This window comes from Aricia agestis, chromosome Z (assembly GCF_905147365.1).
Source record: "Aricia agestis chromosome Z, ilAriAges1.1, whole genome shotgun sequence".
Lineage (NCBI taxonomy): Eukaryota > Metazoa > Arthropoda > Insecta > Lepidoptera > Lycaenidae > Aricia > Aricia agestis.
The window spans coordinates 3,470,767-3,491,383 of NC_056428.1; the positions used below are offsets into that span (position 1 = coordinate 3,470,767).

Genomic DNA, 20,617 nt, shown 5'->3' on the forward strand with positions numbered 1-20,617 from the left:
GGAAGGCTATATTTCTCACGCTAAGACTAATAGGAGCGAAGAAATAGAGGAAAATGTGGAAAATACGGAGGGAAATTATTTGAAAGGGCTTATTTGAACGCGCTAATCTCAGGAACTACTGGTCCGATTTGAAAAATTCTTTCAGTGTTAGATAACCCATTCGTCGAGGAAGGCTATATTTTATTACGCTTAGACTAGGAGCGAAGAAATAGAGGATTTTTTTTGTTATTTGGCACAGATAAGAAACAGACAACGTGAAGGATCATAGTCTTTTTATTGTGGACTAATTTGTCTGTGAAATATTATATAATTTACGCGGGTGAAGCCGCGCGGAACGTCTAGTACTATATAATCTACTACTATAAGCAGTAACCACTAACCACTAGGCACACGTGTCATGATAGCACAATAATGACTTAATCATTTATCATGTCAATCATATTATACCTGTGCTCGTTTGTCCCTATACAGTACCGGCCAGATGGCAAAGGTGCATAAGTCATAATATTTCTCCAAATCGTAATTTTTATAGCTCTTTATCTTAATGCTTACTAATTTGAGATTGGTTTTATCTGTTGAATTGTAATTAATTTTATGTGCTAATAGCGTCCTAAACTATAGATTATGCAGTAGTTAAATTCTCTCAAAAGTAAAAACATAGCTGCCATTTATTTTAGTTTAAAAAACTAATATTTTGGAACTAGTATTGCGACCATCGTTTCACATTCAGACTTTAGACTCATTTCAGATTCAAAAATTTATGGCTTACGATTTCTTCAATATCAATAGACTGATTTCAAATAATATAATATCTAACGTATTTTACCGAATACCGAAATTCGTTTGTTGTGCAAGAATCGTAATATTATGTCCTTTTCTAGGTTGTAATCTACACAGTATCTTAATAGCAAGTTTTCTCAAAATCAAGAGATAGACATACGGACACGCTTTCGCAGTTTATAATATCAGTATGAAAGTATGAATTTTACATTTTTTCTGCTTTTTGGCGGTTGGCCACTTTTGCCTATCACGCACACTGCACAGACGAGGTGGGTGCGCCCAATTACTTCGTGTGTACAATTGTCGACGCATCAAAAATTCATTATGTGCCATTGCTCCGGGGTCTATAGTTTAAAGTAGATTTTTATTATATTTGTTTAAAGCACGTTTTAGGTTGAATATGTCAATAGATTTAAGTTCATATTTAGGGCTAGAATTCTAAAGTGAAATGAATGAACCTTTTTCCTGAAACTGTCTGAAACTATGTCTAGCTGTTGCCTCATGAGTTTGGGGCTAAGGTTTTATTGAGTAATCAGTAATGTTTAGCTAACTTCGTTTGTGGGATCGCTTTTTGTGATAATTTAAAATTTAGTATGTTGAATGTTAATATTTTTAGCAATATTTAACATACTAAATTTTAAACTATGGATTTCCTTAGGGAAAATGTACAGTAACGCCTATTATGTACTATTAACTAACCTCAATCTATTAACTATTTACGTGATAATGTGGAAGACAACAAGATGTATTATGTATAGGACAAACGTGTGTAGGACTTAATACAGCAAAGCCCTATCTTCTTCAAGAAATAATAAAATACAATATATTATTTTGATTAAAAAAATATGTATATTATTTAAAAAATTAAAAAGTTCGTCACGAATCAACAATCTTAAACGTAGCAGTATAAAAATGCACCCTGTATAACATTTTTTAGTGATAAACAATTTTACCTTTGGCTTTAACTTCATCATTCATATACTTAAATAAATTTGGAGTGTCTGTTTGTAATATTGAAAGAACCGAACTACATGCATATCAGTATAATATGAATGTATATAGGGTGCAGACACCAAAACAACATTTTTTACAATTTTTGTCTGTATGTCTGTCTGTTTGTTCCGGCTAAGCTCTGAAATGGCTGGAGCGATTCTGACGGGACTTTTTAAGGCACATAGCTGATGTAGTAAGGAAGAACTTAGGCTACTTTTTAACCGACTTCCGAAATGACGCGGACTAAGTCGCGGGCAACAGCTAATTGTCTGAATAAACTCAGTGATTACTTGATTAGTGACAGAATGACAGTTAACTGTTTACAAGGCAACAAGTTTAGCAAGAGTACAAAAATACAGAAATGAATTGCAAGCAGAGTTGCATTTTGCAATTTTAGCACAATAAACATTGCTCCGCTAATAAATTTTCTTTTTAATTAAAATACGACAAGAATATGATTGGAAACAAGTGTAAATGAGAAGTGGTACCCCAATACTCAACTATATTGTTTGCAGCACTTAGAAGCCTTCCGCAGGGCAGTAGGTATACTCGGCGGCATATCGTTAAGAGGATTCCACACCGCCGTTTTTTTCAAGCAACAAAGCATGAATGTATTATGTTCGCTGATGACACGACGCGGACGTTAATAATTAAATGTAAAAAAGGACAATTGAATATTGACATTAAAATTGAACTGGCTAAATAGGAATAATTTGAAAATAAATTTAGATTAAACAAAAATTATTAAATTTAATAAAAAAATTGACAATAACGATAATGATTTAGATCCTATACAATGCGTGACATTAACAAAATTTTTAGGTTTTATAATTGACAGTGAAATTAAGTGGAAAGACCATGTTGACTTTGTGTGTAATAAATTGAATCGATTCATTTTCGCTTTAAGAGGAATTAGAAATATGTTAATACCGCACTTATGGCATACCACGGTTATGTTGCATCTATACTAAGATATGGGTTAATATTATGGGGGAATTCAACAGACGTATCAAAGGCATTCATTGTTCAAAAAAAAATGTATAAGGTCGATAGCTGGAGCTGGCTACTTAGAACATTGCAAACCTCTATTTAAGGACCTGAAAATACTTCCCCTACCGTGTCAATATATATTTGAGATCTGTCTCTTTGTTAGAAAATACCAATACCAATATCTATTTCCTAATAATAAAGAGATGCAGAAACAAGGAAACCAGTAGACACAAGGAAAAAATTTGGGTACCTAAACAAAACCTAGAAATTTATCGTAGAAATGCTACTATCATGTCCATAAATATATATAATAAGTTACCAAATAATATTAAAAATATATCAAATTACAATAAATTTAAAAATAATTTCTTTTCTTGGCTTTTGGACAAATGTTATTATTCAAATAAAGAATTCTTTGAAGATAAACAAAATGAAAAAATGTTTTTGTTTAGGTAAAAATTGTGTTTCTGCTATTATTTAGAATTTCTTGTTTAATTATTGTATATTAAATTGTATACTTTGATAATTTTTAATTCCTTTTGACATTTAATGTAAGTAATTAACCTATTTTAATTAATTTTAATTTGTAATTTGACCGACCAATTGACATTTTTTATTTAATTCCATTATCTACTAAAATATGACGATGTAAAAAAAATTATATTAAGTTTGACATTTATGGGTAAAAAAAATTATTAACTATAATATATTGTAACATCTTAATGTACACACCATATTATTGCAAATAAAGATTATGATTATGATATTACGATCAGTATGTACCGTTATGTTATAACCTCAAAATCGGCGACTGGGCGTCTGTTGCCAATATCGAAACTGGTTTTCCAAATCGCTTTTGCCTGTGTGTACTTGAACGCAATTATTTTAAGAGTCGATATTAAATCGTTTTTATACAGGTCATGTGTATTATAGGACGACAGGTTAAGTAGGAGGATAAGGAAGACTGGGGATTGGGGAAAGACCAAGGAAAGACTATTTAAGTCCAGTTAAAGATAATGGAGTTATTCAAAAAGCAAGGTCCTCGGTCGTAAAACACATACGGCTATCAATTATCTTCACCTGTCCCATAAAATATTAATTTTAACCTTCAGTGTTCGGTTTGCTAATCCTTTATCTACAACTTTCTCCTGCCTTTCTTGCGTGGAGTTACAGGAGCTATTAAAAGTTTTTATGGGGTAGAAAGTTTATACCTGGAGCTCAAAACGATATAGACTTAATTTTCATAAATTAGCAATGTAAATATTATCGTGTTTTATAAGCAGCATAGGTTTTACCTACGCTACTTATAAAACTAGAAAAGGAAAATATGTAGACTAGAGGGACTTTCAACCCAGGCCAACTGAGATGTGAGTGTTAGTTTTAGTTGGTAGTTATTGTAATCGTAAAATCGATCGAAAATATTTTATCAAATCGTGTTTGAAATCGTAAATTCAATCGAAAAAAATAGTTGTAATCGAAATCGTAAAACAATCTAAAGTGACACAAAAAGCAAACAACTCTTTGCAGCTCTCATACACAGACATTAGATATATTTATTTAATAGCTTTATCATCACGTCATCAGAAGAAAAATGATAAAGTTTAGTCCCGAAATCTGTGTCTAAAAAAACAAACAAGATCAAAATTTTGGAACCGTAGACCCGTTTGGAAGCTGACACTAACTGATCATCACGTCATCAGAAGAAAAATGATAAAGTTTAGTCCCGAAATCTGTGTCTAAAAAAACAAACAAGATCAAAATTTTGGAACCGTAGACCCGTTTGGAAGCTGACACTAACTGATAGACAAGACAGATGATACCTCAAACTACTTAAACCCCCATTTTCTTTGGGAAATGTGGGCTAAAAACGGAAAAAAATGTCGACTACGCTAGTTCGCATTGTTTTTCCAGGTCTAGCGTTTATTGCGTCTCTGGACAATACTCTAGCGAGTCAAGGGCGGTCAGAGCTCGCTTCCTCCTGAATTTTAATACACGGCGAATTCCGACTGCTTTACGACCGCCCCGAGGTCGCCACGTGTAAAGGTAGACGTGCACTTGCAATACGCAGCTGCGTGCGATTGTAGGTGCGTGCGATTTGTAAGGTGTCGTTTGCGAGCGATTTGCAATACGCAGCTGCGTGCGATTGTAGGTGCGTGCGATTTGTAAGGTGTCGTTTGCGAGCGATTTGTAGGTTCGTGTGATTTGTAGCTAGGTGCGTGCGATTTGTAGCTAGCTGTGCGTGCGATTTGTAGCTAGCTGTGCGTGCGATTTGCAGCTAGGCGCGCGCGATTTGTAGATGTGTGTGAATTGTAGCTAGATGTGTGTGATTTTCAGCTTGGTGCGTAGGATTTGTAGCAAGATGTGTGCGATTTTCAGCAAGATGCGTACGATTGAAGCTGGTATAGTGGCAATTGTATGCAATTAGCAGCAGACAATGAGCTTACAATGATGAACGAACAGCTGTATAAAACCGGGATATATTTTTTTTAGCTAGATATAACTAAAGTCCGCGTTAATCTTAAATACGTCTTATGAGTTACACCGTGTCATAACTTCTGTATTTTTTCAATGTTGGGTACAGCATTGGAAAAATACAGAATAACCAACCAAAAGTAAGAACTTAACTTATCCTAAGAATAAGTATATCTATCTCTAGACTCTACATTTCGAGTTTTAGGTTTAATTAAAATAGCACTGTCTAGAAGAATATTTGAAATATTTGGCAATCTAATCAATTTCGAAGGTTTTGGTTGTCGTGATTCGTGGACGAAAGGGGTATTTTTAGTGGAAAGTGGTAATACATATTCCAGAGTAAAATTTTGGATACTGTTTTGCGTCACCAATCAAATAGGTAAATTCGTAAGGTAGGCAAGGCAACTCAACAAACAAGAACGTATCTGCAGCGATTCCATACGTCAATATGTAACAACCCTAACAGCCATATTATTCGGTTAATAATTTTATTCAATGAAAATTAAGTCTAGGCAAGAAACTCGTGTGAATCATAATACATATTCAAAGGAGCTTTTAATATAAACTTATAACATAACTATATTATGTATAATAATTAATGTAATTAATGTAATGTAATAGTAATGTTTAATATAACTATGACCATAAGCAGTTTGAAAAGTTATGTATTCGGTAATATGAACACCATTTAAGTAAATCGATCCACCATTTTATGATTTGTTCAGCTCCATAAATGTATCGCATTCATTCAATTATATTTTAACACCTTAAGCTATTATACTAAGTATCAAACGGATATTATGTAACGTTAAAGGAATTTTCTTTCTTCCGTTTTATAGCGTTGAATTTCAGCTGTTCTGCTTTTGTAGCAAAAACAAAATTGATGCTTCATCAAGTATTTATTCACCTAACTTAGATACAAATATTTATTGACCAAAAAATTTTAACATAATATAATGTTCGTAGATATAATGCGATAATGGATCCCCACACTAAGCGATGCCTGTCCTGTGGGGACGAAACGAACGTACTTACTCTAGGTACTCATAAATCATAATAATATGATTGCGAAAATGTGTCTGTCTGTTGTAATTTGTATCTTCACTCTTAAACCGCTGCAACGGTTTTGATGTCATTTCGTAAATTCAGATATTTAGAATTCCGGAAAAAGGATACAAGGATCTGTGGGCTGATTAATTTTTGCCCCTATCATATAAAATATGCCTTCGCGTTTATGTACTAACCTGCCCATAGGGTTAAACTATATGCTAAGGGCAATGATATTATAATATGAAAAATATGTAAGTACTAGAATATCATTGGCTAAGGCATCTCTCATCTATACTAATATTATAATGCGAAAGTATCTCTGTCTGTCTGTCTGTCTCGCTTTCACGCCAAAACTACCGAACCGATTGTAATGAAATTTTGTATACAGATAGTCTAAAGCCTGAGAAAGGACATAGGCTACTTTTTTACTGGAAAAAGGGTTGTAAGGGGGTGAAAATGCGTAAATTTGTTTAAATTAAGTTAGTTCCAAAAATTCATAATAGGTGGCGCCGTGCTCAAACGTCTTTGTATAAGAGGTGGATTTATTTCGATTGTTATTTCTTTTTTACTTTAAACTCAGTACTTTATCTATGCAGTGACGTATTATCTTACCTAACATTCATATCAATGATAAATAGTTTTTGGGATAGTTGTGTAATTGGGGGGCTAAATAAGCTTTAAAATTTGGCATAAAATATAGTTTAATTTAAAAGAATGAAATATTATGTGCACACTGCACAGCTGTTTTGATTTACGGGGTACCAGGATTTTTTATAAAAGCTTTTGACACCAATTTTGTTGACATCACGCGCTATAAACTGAAGTCCACGTGGACGAAGTCGCGGCAACAGCTAGTTATTCATAAATCATAATATAAGTTGGTCCCATCTACCACAAAAATTTATCCATTTGTGGGATAGTGTGGCCGCCACAAAGGAAGATTTTTGATCTTCCTTTGTGGCGACGACGAAAATTTTATTTAATACGACAAAAATTTTAATAGCTCATCCTATACATATATTACAAAACGTTCTTTTTCTAGCGCCTAAAATTAAATAGATAAGATACTATCTGCCGCACTCAGAGTGGAACATTAATTATTTAAATGTAATTAATTCAAAATTTTGACATGTAAGCATTATCACATTACATTATCTGTCAAACTCTACATTAAATTGAAGGTTAATCGTAATTAAATGTCTCTTGAGTACGGCGGATAACTTTTTAAGCGTGGCATTAATATTTAATGCTAGTTTTGTGTCGCCATCAGTCGCGAGTCGCGATGCATTTTGTCCCGCCTCTGAGGTTGTCAAATTCAAAAATTTAACTTTTTGTCCCGCCTCTGGGGTTCTATTTTTGAATTTGACAGGTCAATTCTAATTTCGTACCTGGTCATTTACTTTTAATTTGAATTCTATTCAGCCAGCTCGAAGTGCCATAGACATTTTATATTTTCACGTCGTCTAAGTTTATTAGCGCCGGAGTTCTTATGTAAGTACCTATTTATTGACACTTTTATTTATATTTTAGGTCAATCTTCTCAGAGTAGATTTTACTTAATATTTATATTTGGTTAGGTTAGGTTAGCAGTTCTTCGCATTTTATATAAAAATTTGAAAGGTTTTTTTTATAAAGTATAGGTGCTAAGGTATAGATGCCATTTTGTTCGATAACTTTTTGCCATCTTATTGGTAGGGACAGGATCCCATCGCTATAAAAATTTTCGGGCTTCTGATGAAAAAACTGCGTCAAGTGGTTTCGGCAGTCCTCTTGTGATTCAACCTGACCTGCCGAAGGAATTCTGCAGCGACCGAAACAGGTGGAAATCTGAAGGTGCAAGGTCAGGACTAGCTCCGTGGTCAGGACTATACGGTGAATGTATTAACACCTCCCAGCCAAATTCCCGTCATTTTTGCTGAGGGGCTAAATACTTACTAGGGGTTTTTACCATGATAACGCTAGCGTTATCATGGTAAAAACCCTTCTGTTGATTAATTTCGGCCGCTTTCTCACAACTTCTTGCTTAAATCTCATCAGTTGTTCGCAGTACAGTTCAGAATCGATGGTCCTGCCTGGCGGTAGCAGCTCAAAATTAATAATGCCCTTCCAATCCCACCACACACACAGCATCACCTTCTTGCGAGTTAACCCGGGTTTCGCCACAGTCTGTGAAGCCTGACCGGCCTTTGACCACAATTTTTTCGCGCGTTCTTGTCGTACGTGATCCACTTTTCATCACCAGGTATCAGCTTCTTCAAAAATGGTTCGGTTTCATTACCTCGTAATAAAGAATTACAAATGAGTACACAGTTCATTAGGTTGCTTTCAGTGAGCTCATGAGGCACCCAAATATCGAGCTTTTTTGTGTACCCAGCTTTTTTCAAATGCGCCAAAACCGTTTTGTGGTCAATCCTCAGCTCTTCAGCTACATCGTAATTGCTAATATGCCGATTTTGCTCCACTTTACAAAAATGTCATCAGTTTTGTCCGTAACAGGGCGACCAGAGCGACGTGCATCTTTGATATCAAAATTTCCGAATTGAAAAGGCTTAAACCAAATTTGCGCTACTATCACAGATACTGCATTAGGTCCTTAAACATCACAAATTTTTTTCACGGCTTGTGTTGCATTTTTACCTTTTTTGTTAAGTATACGATTTTAAAATGTATCGAATTTCTTCATTAGAATCACTCATTTTAACAATAAGAAAAACAAATGAAAATCTCACATTTACCTAATTTGATTTTATGACAAGTTCATACATACTATAATATATGCGGAAAGACTTTTTCCCCAACCTTAAAAGATACGTTAAAAGATCATATTTACGTAAGATTCTTTTATAGGCAAAACATTTGGTTCAATTTAAAATTCTTGTGGCATCGCTGTAATAATTTTTATCGTACCATGAATGAGATATAAAAAATTAATAATAAAAATTCACATTTGAAGTCAAGGTCGGCCATGTCGTACGGAATCGCCACGAGACGCATAACAATTTATTAAGCGTGACCGGTTTCGGAGTTCCGCTAAAACCGCTCATTCATTTTGAAAAAATTAGGGGGATATTTATAGATAGGTTGGTAGCCCTGTATTTTGTTTAAGTGCTCGCGACCAAGGAGTGAATAGTATGTAGTTTGACCGTCTATTATGCATATAACGTGTTACCTACTCCCAAGTCCCAGTAGATTCTAATGCGAGTAACGGCCATTCCCAATATTTGATCTATCTCTGGTTTTGCCCTACTAGAGATAGGAATAGCTCACAATTGACATAAAATATATGTCTCTAATGTCTAATGTGAGCTATTCCTATCTCTAGTAGGGCAAAACCAGAGATAGATCAAATATTGGGAACGGCCGTAAGCTAAAACAAGCCTAACTACAAACTGATAAAGACTAACAAAGCTTAAAATACAAGTACTTTGGGATAGTATATAGGTATGTCGCAAAAATAAAACAAAAAACATACTTCTGATAACCTGCAGAACCCGCAGTACGTTTTAATCGCTCTCTTGACATTTAAATAAGAAATAAGAAAGCATTTGGTGCTGTGCATTTCCCACCAATACCTTCAACTGTCACCACAAAAATACTTTCACACTGCACTGAATTTATGCTACCAATTACTTATTAAAAGTATTTACTCGAGCATATTTGGAATTATGTATTCGTTCCTATTGATCCGAATTTAAAGTTTGCCATTTTTCTTGCTGGCATTTTTTTTTATTTCTTAGAATGAACCTGGCTGGTTCGAATTTTAAATTTTAGTGGGAAAATTATGATGGTCGGATTCTCATCAATTAAACTTTAGTTTTTCTGGTGATGTTTTTTATATAGATTCTATGGAATATAATTTTGTGGTTATTGGAAGTTATCGCTTAGACATTGGCTTAGACCTTGACCTAAGATTGAAAACTATATTTCGTATTGACTTTTGAACTTTAAAAGGCAATTCGACTAGTTTTTTTCCGACTATAAAAAATATTGTCAAAAATATTATCAGGCTCGATTTAAATATTATGATCTCGCGGTGCAGCGGCCAAACCGCGCGTTCGCGCGGACGCATATAAATCCAGCCTAAGAGTCCCATTTTTGGGTACGGAACCCTAATAGCATAAGTTAGAAGTGAGCTAGATTAACTGATAGACGTTTTAGTGCTTCAAGGTTACTGGATGAGCCTTCGATAGATCTATGAACCTAGGTTTGATCTAGAATTTTAATGCCTAGGTTCAATACTCTCATAATTGCTTCCATTTTGAATTCATCTCGCGTTTCTCACCAATCATGATTTTAATATCGATTAAAGGCTGTGCTTAGACGGTTCCTAAAATTTAAAGTGGCCCATTCACTATCCTGCATTGCAGACCGCCGTGCCGTCCGCCGGCTTATGTAGGATTGTGAATGGTGTCACACGCCGGCCGCCATGCAGGCCTGCCGCCTGCGACACCATTCACAATCCTACATAAGCCGGCGGACTGCACGGCGGCCTGCCGTTTCGATAGATCGTTCCGATCATCCGAACTGGTATCATGAAGATTTCCATTGTTTGTATTGAGAAGTTGGGACACATTTGACATATTTTGTCAAACAGCAGTGCCCTGTGCGGCCTGTGCCAGTATAATTTAGGGTGACCAAAACAAAAAGGATTGGTCTCAGTGTGCTATGGAGCGCGCTATGCTCGGAGTCTCTTTGGCGGATAAGCTTCGAAATGAAACAATTCGTCAAGAACTAAAATCACCGACATAGTGCAGAGAATCAGTACACTGAAGTGGAACTGTGCTGACCACGTAGCGCGAAGAACAGATGATCGCTGGAGTAAATTTACTCTGGAATGTAGACCAAGGCTGGGAAATCGGGGTGTAGGTCAAAGGCGCGGTCCGAAGCGGGGGGTCACAGGGGACATGACTCCCCTCAAAATCTAAGGTCAAATTGAACAATCTCAAAAGCTTGCCAAATAATAAAAGGAAATTTCTAGCTGTCTGAGGTCGGACGCAGTGGTGGTTAGCGGTAACCACCACTGAGTCCGACCTTAGACAGCTTTCAACCCAGAACCGTCCGTGTGCGCAGATAAAAAAATATATATTAGTGTAGTGACTAGTGAGTGACCCCCCCCAAAATTTCAGGCTGCGACCGCGCCTGGTAGGTCGACCTCCAACTAGGTGGGACGACGATCTCCGTTTAGTTGCGGGTCCATGTTGGATGCGAGTAGCAGGAGATCGGTCATCTTGGCGTTCATTGAGAGAGACCTATGTCCAGCAGTGGACGAATACGGAATATAGGCTGATATGACGATTCCTTGTAAGTATATTATCAATATGTACAGAGAAGTTATTAAGAATATATAAACGAGACAATCATGTATATTCACATTTTATCGATTTCCCGACAACGCCTGAAAGAAGTCCATGAATAGGGAATTTTGGGAAAAATCTAGAAATGTCTTATTGTTTATTGCTGGGAAACCGCACACTTCTTTCGCCTTTGCATGTGAGTATAACTTGTCATCTATCATAATGCATTCATACATAGAAACATTCAAATTACAATGATTGGAATACGAATCCCACGGTAACCCTACGGCGGTTATGTCATCGGGGTCACGCGCGGATCCGACCTCCACTGCACATGCCTGTACGTAGTGCAATTGTGACGTCACTTGTGCATCATCATCATCGTTATTATCGTTATCTTCAACAAAGAGGATAGACAAGTTCATAATATTACTTTAGGGGTTCCCTCTAGAGTTCACTGTGAAAGTAGCAGCGCTGATTTTTTAGGGTTCCGTACCCAAAGGGTAAAAACGGGACCCTATTACTGAGACTTCGATGTCTGTCCGTCTGTCTCCAGGCTGTAACTCAAGAACGGTAATAGCTAGAGAGTTGAAATTTGTACATAATATTATGTATTTCTGTTGCCGCTATAACAACAAATACTAAAAACAAAATAAATTAAATATTTAAGGGGGCTCCCATACAACAAACGTGACTTTTCAAACATTTTTTGCTCGGTATCAATAATGACAACAGGTTGGCACTTGAAATTTTCACAAAATCCTTAGTTATATGTGCACTTTAATAATTAATAATAATATTTTAATAAAATAAAAATTTCAAAGGCTCCCATACAAAATACACAATTTTTGGCCTATTTTTGCTCTATAACGGTATGGAACCTTACGTGCGCGAGTCCGACTCGCACTTGGCCGATTATTTATGATTTGTGCAAGCCCGAGCGTCATGAATTTTCCACACAAAAGACGTAAAAATAAAAAGTTACTCTTTCATCGCTGCTACTTTCACGGCGAAATCTATATAGGGGGTATACACACCCGAAAGTAATATTATGTATTAATTATCACTTAGTTTTATGACATCCTGTAGATTTCTCGAAACTAAACTAAAATGCTATTTTCGATGTACTCAAGTTATTGTTTCTTTAAAAAACCAAATTCCAAAATAGAAGAAGGTTCTATATTCGACTGTGTATTTTTTTATCCTTTCAAACTTTTTGATCAAGGCCAAATCTTTTGAAAAGTTTAAAAGTGAATAGGTACAGACTACAGTCGGCTAGTCTTATAAGTTTAATTAAAATTTTTATTGTGTAATATGCAAATTACTAGATGACACCTTTTTTTTTATAACGCTAAGAAATGCATTTACGCATTCCGCGGGGGATGAGGAGATCCTGACGCGGATATGTGGGACTCGCTCGAAAAAAGCCCTAGCCACTAAAACTTGGCGGTGCGCCCTCTCTCCGACGACGGAGCCACGGGTACGACCCGTACATTTTTCCGGGATAAAAAAAACCTATGCACTCCTTTCCTGGGACTAAAGTATGGGCGTGAAGAGGTAACCCGTAACAGAGACAGACAGACACATTTTCTTATTTATATTAAGTATTAGTATGGATTACCAAAATATAAGCTTACTGCTTCTATAGAATCATCAACGTAGAAGTTTTAATAACTCACGTTTCGCGATACGATCAGCTATTGTAATGATTGAGCTGAACACCAGTTAATAATATACAGTCGTGACCGGAGCTTATCTGATATACCTAGGAATCCCAGAATGCCCTAGAAATAGGATATTTAGAGGAATCCTCAGCTGTACTGTAGGTCTGTACTCTGTAGCATCTACTTACCTACTTACCTACGTTTACTGACGCACTCAAAGACAAAATACTTATATATTATTTATATATTACTCGTATTATCATTGATTTATACTATAACTAGCTGGCCCGGTAAACGTTGTTTTGACATAAATGATTTTCCCTGTTTTCCTGCTTTTCTCTTGAAGCTTTTTTTTCTATAGACCTCACGGAGCCCGAGACCCTTCCAACGAATGTAAAATTGTGGAAATCGGTTCGTGCGTTCTGGAGTTATAGCGTCAGGAAGGAAAACTCGACTTATTTTTATATGTTGAGATTAAATTAAGATTTTGGCATAAGCCCCATATACATTATCTGTCAAACTCATCACATTAATGAAGTTTAATCATCATTAAAATATCTCTGTCCTCTGAGTACTTACGTGCGTTAGTGTAAAAATAAGTTCCCGACTTAACAAAAATGTTTTGCTATGCGAAGTGAAACCTGTACGCTTATTCTACTTTTGTAATCCAATATTGATATAGCGATTAGCGATGCTACGATTATGATTTATGATGCATGTTTCCTATTATTAAATTGTATTTTCATAATTCAAACGCATCAATGATATTAAGAGGATACACCAGGGGCGAGAGAAATTGAAAATAGGTATTTGAAAATCTATTGCTGTCTCACCAATCTCAAGTCTCCCACCGCAGAGCGCGATAGAGACAATACGATAAAAGTTCTAATAAAAGAACAGAAAATCTTCGATTCGTTGTCCGCTAATTCCTTCTCCAAAACTTAACCGATTTAAGTACTTTTCTTATTAAGAATTAAAGCAAGGCTTGATCTGTGTTCCTATGTTTTTTTTTTTTTGTATATTTTAGCCAGCTTTGTTTTCTGGGTGTTAGAAGACAGAGGAAAATCTTGCCATTTTTTTGGGTTTTTGGACGTTCTTATCCTTTTTAATAATAAAATTATGAAAAAAAAGAAAACATAGATATTCAGGAAAAAAATCATAACTCTACCGGCATTATCCAGGGAGGAAACAGGGACAGCGTTTGTATGGAAAAACGGCGGTGTGGACTCCTCTTAACGAGAGATGCCCCGTTAGAGTTTCTTGCGCCGGTTCTTCTCGCGGGGTTATTCCCGAACCGGTCGTAAGCACCACTATAGTTTCGACGTTCATAAAGAGTTAGTTTATTCCAACTTGGAATAAAAATTGATTGATTGATTGCTTGATGAACTGACGATGATAAGATCTAAACTAGATGGAAATTCTAATAATGTTTTTGCAAATGTAACTTCTGTTTAAAATAATTTTATCTCGTACTTCAGATACCGTATCGACTATCATCGACATAAAAGTCCTGTCGATGAAATAATGGTTTGTTTGTTTTTTCAGAAAATACACGACGAACGCCTAAACGCCAGAGTGGACGAGATGCTCAGACAGGGTCTGATAGACGAGCTGCTGAACTTCCACGACAGACACAACAGACAGAGGATCACGGACGGAACGTGAGTAGCTTGGTGGTAAGCGATTACCACTGTTACCAAATGGTCCGATGCTAATCCCCATATAAATACACCGGTCCTAATCTCCTACTCAATATCAATCTTGGCTGATGAGTACCGTTTCATTTAACATTCGCACTCAGTTGATACGCCACACATATTAAGTGCGGTACCTAAGTACCATCTAAAATTAAATATTATCTAATAATAATCTTGAGATTATTAAGTCTAATCTTAGCTGTAAAAGCGGTTTTAATAATGACAGACACAATAAATTTTCAATTGTTATGCGGCAGCCGGCTGCCACGCTTGGAGATTGATGAGTAGAATACCAAGTTTTTTTATGGGAAAAATATTGAAAGAAACAGACAAGGGACGAAGCTGCATTAATGTTGCATTGAAATAGAAGAATCTGGGTACTATAGTGAAAGGATTAAGTTGTTGTGTTTGATGGAATGTCAGTGGTGTGACAGGGTCTGTGGTCACCAGTGGTGGCGCGAAAGGTGACACTTTGTATACTTCGACTAATGTTACTTCATCCTTGATCGTTTTTGTTGTTTTTTATACTTATATTTATTATAATTAAGATGCTCATTCCAGAACTTGACTCCTTGTTGACTACGGAACCCTAACCAGCTGATATTATTTTGTATATTGATAGGTTAGGGTTGCACCAGAGGCGTGATTAAAGTTATGGTCGGTTATGGTTAAATATGGCGTCCATTTTTGGCGACTTTGACCAAAGATAAGTAAGTTGGTGCAACCCAACCTTAATAGTGAAATAATTTAAGATTAACATTGTCCTACAAATACCTAGAACAATCAATATTTTAGAATTTAGGACCATCAAATCAAAGTATGAAATTATACTTTCTATCACTTTCAAGATTTTTCGCAGATAAGAATGTTGTTCGTCAAGCAAAAAAAAATTGTTTTAGGGAACTTGACTATTACAGATGTGTAATAATTAATATGAAATTGTATTTTAAATATAAAATCTTCTTCTGTCCAATAAAACAAAACAAAATCCGCAATAAAATATAAAACCTAGATCGGTATAATTTCGCGCCCAGCATACGGTCTACTTTGCAGCATACGCCAGGGAAACTTGAAACCATAGACAACCGCAATGCAGATGCGAGGATTGCGCACGGCCGCCTTGTTTTTTTTTTATATTTTTTTATTGCACTTCTGCAACTCTTATTGTCAACGAGTATCGAGTAACGACCATTGCGCATTGTAAACGCTAAAGTTATTGAATTATAAGTTTCCTTTTAAAACCAATAACAATAAATTAGAAATATAGCTAGGCATTGCAAACCACTGTAATTAAAAGCTTTAATTTGTGGTGGTCAGTGGAATGGTCATAGAGCGGGTTCCGTAGAATATTTTTTTTAATTACTTTGAAGCCAATTTTTTGTGAATAGCTTTATTTTGATATAACGAACAACAATTTTATTAATGCGAAAAATCTTGAAAGTAAACTAACAACTAAAAATCTTGAAAGTAGCTAACAGAGATAGAAAGGATTTAATACTTTGATTTAATGATCCTAAAATATGGATTGTTCTATTTGTAGGACAATGTTACTCTTAAATTATGTAACTATTAACTTACTAATATACAAAACTCAGCTGTTGAGGATTCCGTTTTAGAGTCAACCAAGTTTTGTTGATTACAGAACCCTAAAACGGAACCCTAACCAGCCGATTTTTTCTATATTGGTAGGTTAATAGTTACATAATTTAAGTGTAACATTGTCCTACAAATAGAACAATCCAAATTTTAGGACCATCAAATAAAAGTATTACTTAAATCCTTTCGCTCTCAGCTCTCTTTTAGCTACCACTTCCAAGATTTTTCGCAAATAAAATTGTTCCTCTCATCAAAATGAAGCTACTCACAAAAATTTTGCTTGATAGTAATAAAAAAAATTGTTCCACGGAACCCGGACTATGATAGTCCGGGTTAGTCCGACTATCATTAATTATATAAATCATAGTAAGCACTGAAAATTCCCTTCGTATTGGTTCTATAATAATAAATGAGAATTAATTATTAAGTACATAAATAACGTTGTTATAAGTACCTCTGTTGTGTAGAAAAGTGACAAAAATAATAAGCCGCAAAAAAGCCTTAAAACTTAAAAGTTGTTTTATTTTTGCTTCACAGTCAAACGTGGCTTGAAGTAAACTTTACCAAAAAGAAAGTGTTCATATTATATATTATTCCGTGTAACCCAAGCCACATAACCGCTGCCATGTTTGCACTTTATATATCTACGCAGAATATAATATTATTAAAATAGAAAAACTCTATCACGTTCAGCCTTATTTATACGCAGCTTAAAATAATAAAATTATATTTTTCCAGGCCACCAGATTACACAAAGGGTATTTTCCAAACGCTCGGTTTCAAAGAATTTCACGAATATTTAATGTTGCCCGAAGAGAAAAGGAATAGTGAGGAGGGTAGAAAGCTCTTAGAGGAGGGCATAGACAACATGAAAATGGCGACCAGGCGGTACGCGCGACGGCAAAACAAAATGGTGCGCTCCAGATTTCTGGAACATCCCAAAAGAGAGGTAAATTGTAATGGAGATTGTCCATTTTTTTTAATTTTGCTCATTACAAAAACATTTCGAGGAATAAGGTCAGTGATTGTTTTTCTGCATATACACGAAAAAAATATCCATTAGTTACTTATATTTTTGAACAAATACGTTTAACCTTTGTTTGACCTTCAATGGCGTTAAATTAGCAATAAATTCGACCAACATTACGTTTCGAACTTTTGGTAAGCTTCTCGTATCAGCTTTCACATAATGAGAACTTGCATTTGACGAACCAGCCAATGTTATAAATAAGATTGAAAGGAAATTTAAAAACTATGCAGAGGTCCGATGATGACGTCAGAACGAAACTTTCAAAATTTATTGAGAAAAAACTAGCCAATGAATTTCAAAATTATTTAATTTTTATTATTAAAATACCCTATTTTAACGAAAAAAAATATAAAAAGTACATGTGATTTTTTTTGGACAATGCCCATTGTAACAACCGATTAAAAGTCACAGCTTAGGCTTAAAAAATATCACGTCTGACTTGTCCATTTTTGTAAACGTAGGCAAACGACGATGCGCCCTCTAGCTGAGTTTACTACAAATACTCTAACTACGGCAGTAAAACGCCATCTGCTGTCGAGTATCTGTAACAGAAGTTTTATTGTATACCTGCCATCTAGTAATGAGTAGGCTACATTAGTATGAAGTGCATGACGTTTATTATATGCAAAACATAGATGTCACTTTGCACTTTTAACATTAATGCAGCTTACTACTTAGCTCGATTGTTGATTTCACAATATTAGGTTAGTATTGCGTTCCCCGCGACTGCTTATATAATTGGTTTAGGTATAGCATAAAGAAGTAATAGACATTAGACATACACAATAATATAATATGATATGGTCTAAGTACATGACATTTATTTTGCAGGTTCCACCCATATTTGAGCTGGACACGACATATATTTCAGAGTGGGAAGAAAAAGTTAAAAATAAAGCCATAGAAATAGTAGAAAATTACCTTTTAGATAGTCCTTGCCAATACAAACCTCTAGTATCTAATATTTCAGAAGAAAAGAAAAGTTGTAACAGCCATTCCTCAAACTACTGTCAGGTTTGTGAAAGGTTATTTGTAGGTGATGATATATATGCAATACATTTAAATTCAAATAAACATAAAAAGGTTTTAAAGAAAAAGATGGCTTTGGCAGCAAAAGAAGTGAAACAGCCTGAAATTGAAGAGAAATTAGAAAATACCAAAGACTTTGAAAGTAAATAAAAACAACCATTTCTACATTGTGTTTTATTGATACTAATTTAACTAATATATACAGTAAAATAATATTTTTAAATAGTGTTTTCAATTTCAACTCCTTTGTTTTTTGGTGCTCTATAATCATAGTTTTCAAACTCGGGATACTGTTTAATTATTTCATTGTAAGCCTCACACAATCGCCTAAACTCTGAATTAGCAATTTGGAAAGGTCTAGTAACAGGATCTATTTCCGCCAATTTGTACATTTTTAAAGCCATTTCCTGTCTTACTTCTTGTGGGAATAATGTTTGTGCTCCTCGAATAGAATACTTTTGCCTCATCGAAAATATTTGCCGAATAACTTTCTCTACGAGCTTAAATGGTAAGTCTATGACTGGTTTCTTCAATGGAGTTAATGTAACAACTCCAACATCTACTTCTGGCTTGGGAAGGAAGGCTGCTCCTGGTATATCAAACTTATAATTAACCCGACACCAGTTTTGACACATGACGGACAGCCTGCATCTCTGCTTGTCCAACATCGGAGCACACATTCGTTCTGCAACCTCCTTTTGAAATGTTAAAGTCATCCGAGCCCGTCCGAGTGCCCATGGACCCTCTTGTCTGGAAATTTTCTCCAGCCACCTTATTATTAGTATGGTTGATACGCTGAACGGCAGATTTCCTATGAGGTTGATTGGTGGTGGTGGATCAGACCAATCAGTCTTAGTATCTGATGGAATAAAATGAGCCAAGTCTGTTTTGAGTATATCTCCTGTTATGATGTCGACATCAACTCTGTCTTTGCAAGCGTCTGCCAGCAGCTCTAAGGAGGGTATAAAACGTGGGTCTTTCTCCACTAGCACGAGTTTGCGGGGGGCTTGTTTGATGATAGACCGGGTAATGCCCCCGGGGCCCGGACCCACCTCACAGACCACATGGTTCTCGATGTGTCCCGCCGCTCGAACTATTTTATCCAGCAATCGGGGTTCCATAAGAAAATTTTGAGAGAGTTCCCGCAAAGCGCGCAGTTTGTACAGTTTTATAACATCCTTAATGCTCGGCAGAGGAGGCAATCTTATTTGTGAAATTTTGTGTGCCGCAGCCATTATTGCTGTATTTTTGCTGGCTCGTCGAAGTCGTCCAAGAATGTCTCCTGCTTTACAGCCAAGATAGAGTACATGTAAATACTAAACACTCCAGCGCCGATCGCTAGACCAGTTATTCTGTTCCTACGAGAAATGTTTTGCAACTTTTGTACGCGTTCACGATTCTTCTCCTCGATTATCTTCATGTAATCGAGCTCGGCTTTTTTCAACACTGGATCCTTTTCTCCTGTGCTTATTTTCGGCTTAAAATTTTTGTCGGCCATCACGAACTACAAAAATATTTTTTTATAACCTCAAAATTTTATGCAATACCGTTTGACAGTGATAGCTGAGACCCAAAGTTAATCTGTGCCCAAAGTCCACAGATTATATCTATTATGTATAGCCGTGTTCATAGGCTATTATGGTGGATTTACACGGGTCGATTTTAACCGTGCGGCAAAGAACAACGAACCTTAGGGGGGTATTACATTATCATTTATATTGGATCATTTCTATGAACATATATAGGATCCAATATATATGATCATTTGATCATATCTGCATATTACATTATCATATTTCATTGATCCTATTTTACGTCATATGTACTTAGTTTCAATTGCCAATGGAGAGCGCTAACGCTGACAGGTATTGACGTCAGGGTTACTAGATCTCAGAGAATTCGATTTGTAAAAAGACATCGTCATTGTTAATATGGCTTGTTTTTTGTTTTTCAGCAAGATTATCCAAGTATATAATTAGAAAAATAATTACATTACATTATTTGAAACATATTAACGAACAA

General features: G+C 35.6%; 3 protein-coding genes across 3 annotated transcripts in view; 1 reads left to right on the forward strand and 2 right to left on the reverse strand.

The window, feature by feature from the left end:
- Window positions 1-18,760, forward strand: part of LOC121738644 (tRNA dimethylallyltransferase) — a 285,733-nt gene extending 266,973 nt beyond the window's left edge. The window contains exons 5-7 of the mRNA XM_042130844.1: window positions 14,789-14,904; window positions 17,275-17,485; window positions 18,398-18,760. Coding sequence (XP_041986778.1) covers window positions 14,789-14,904; window positions 17,275-17,485; window positions 18,398-18,745 — 675 coding nt within the window. The 3' untranslated portion in view covers window positions 18,746-18,760. The remainder of the gene's footprint in view (window positions 1-14,788; window positions 14,905-17,274; window positions 17,486-18,397) is intronic.
- LOC121738645 (dimethyladenosine transferase 1, mitochondrial) lies at window positions 18,758-19,830 on the reverse strand. The gene has a single exon (XM_042130845.1). The coding sequence runs from the start codon at window positions 19,828-19,830 to the stop codon at window positions 18,814-18,816; it is 1,017 nt and encodes a 338-aa protein (XP_041986779.1). The 3' UTR covers window positions 18,758-18,813.
- LOC121738646 (cytochrome c oxidase assembly factor 3, mitochondrial) lies at window positions 19,830-20,159 on the reverse strand. Its single transcript, XM_042130846.1, has one exon. The coding sequence runs from the start codon at window positions 20,091-20,093 to the stop codon at window positions 19,830-19,832; it is 264 nt and encodes an 87-aa protein (XP_041986780.1). The 5' UTR covers window positions 20,094-20,159.
- Between the last annotated feature and the right edge of the window lie 458 nt (window positions 20,160-20,617).

Bases quoted from the DNA above. Each gene is read 5' to 3' on its own strand.
- LOC121738645 (XM_042130845.1), bottom strand. From the start codon at position 19,830: ATGGCTGCGGCACACAAAATTTCACAAATAAGATTGCCTCCTCTGCCG.
- LOC121738646 (XM_042130846.1), bottom strand. From the start codon at position 20,093: ATGGCCGACAAAAATTTTAAGCCGAAAATAAGCACAGGAGAAAAGGAT.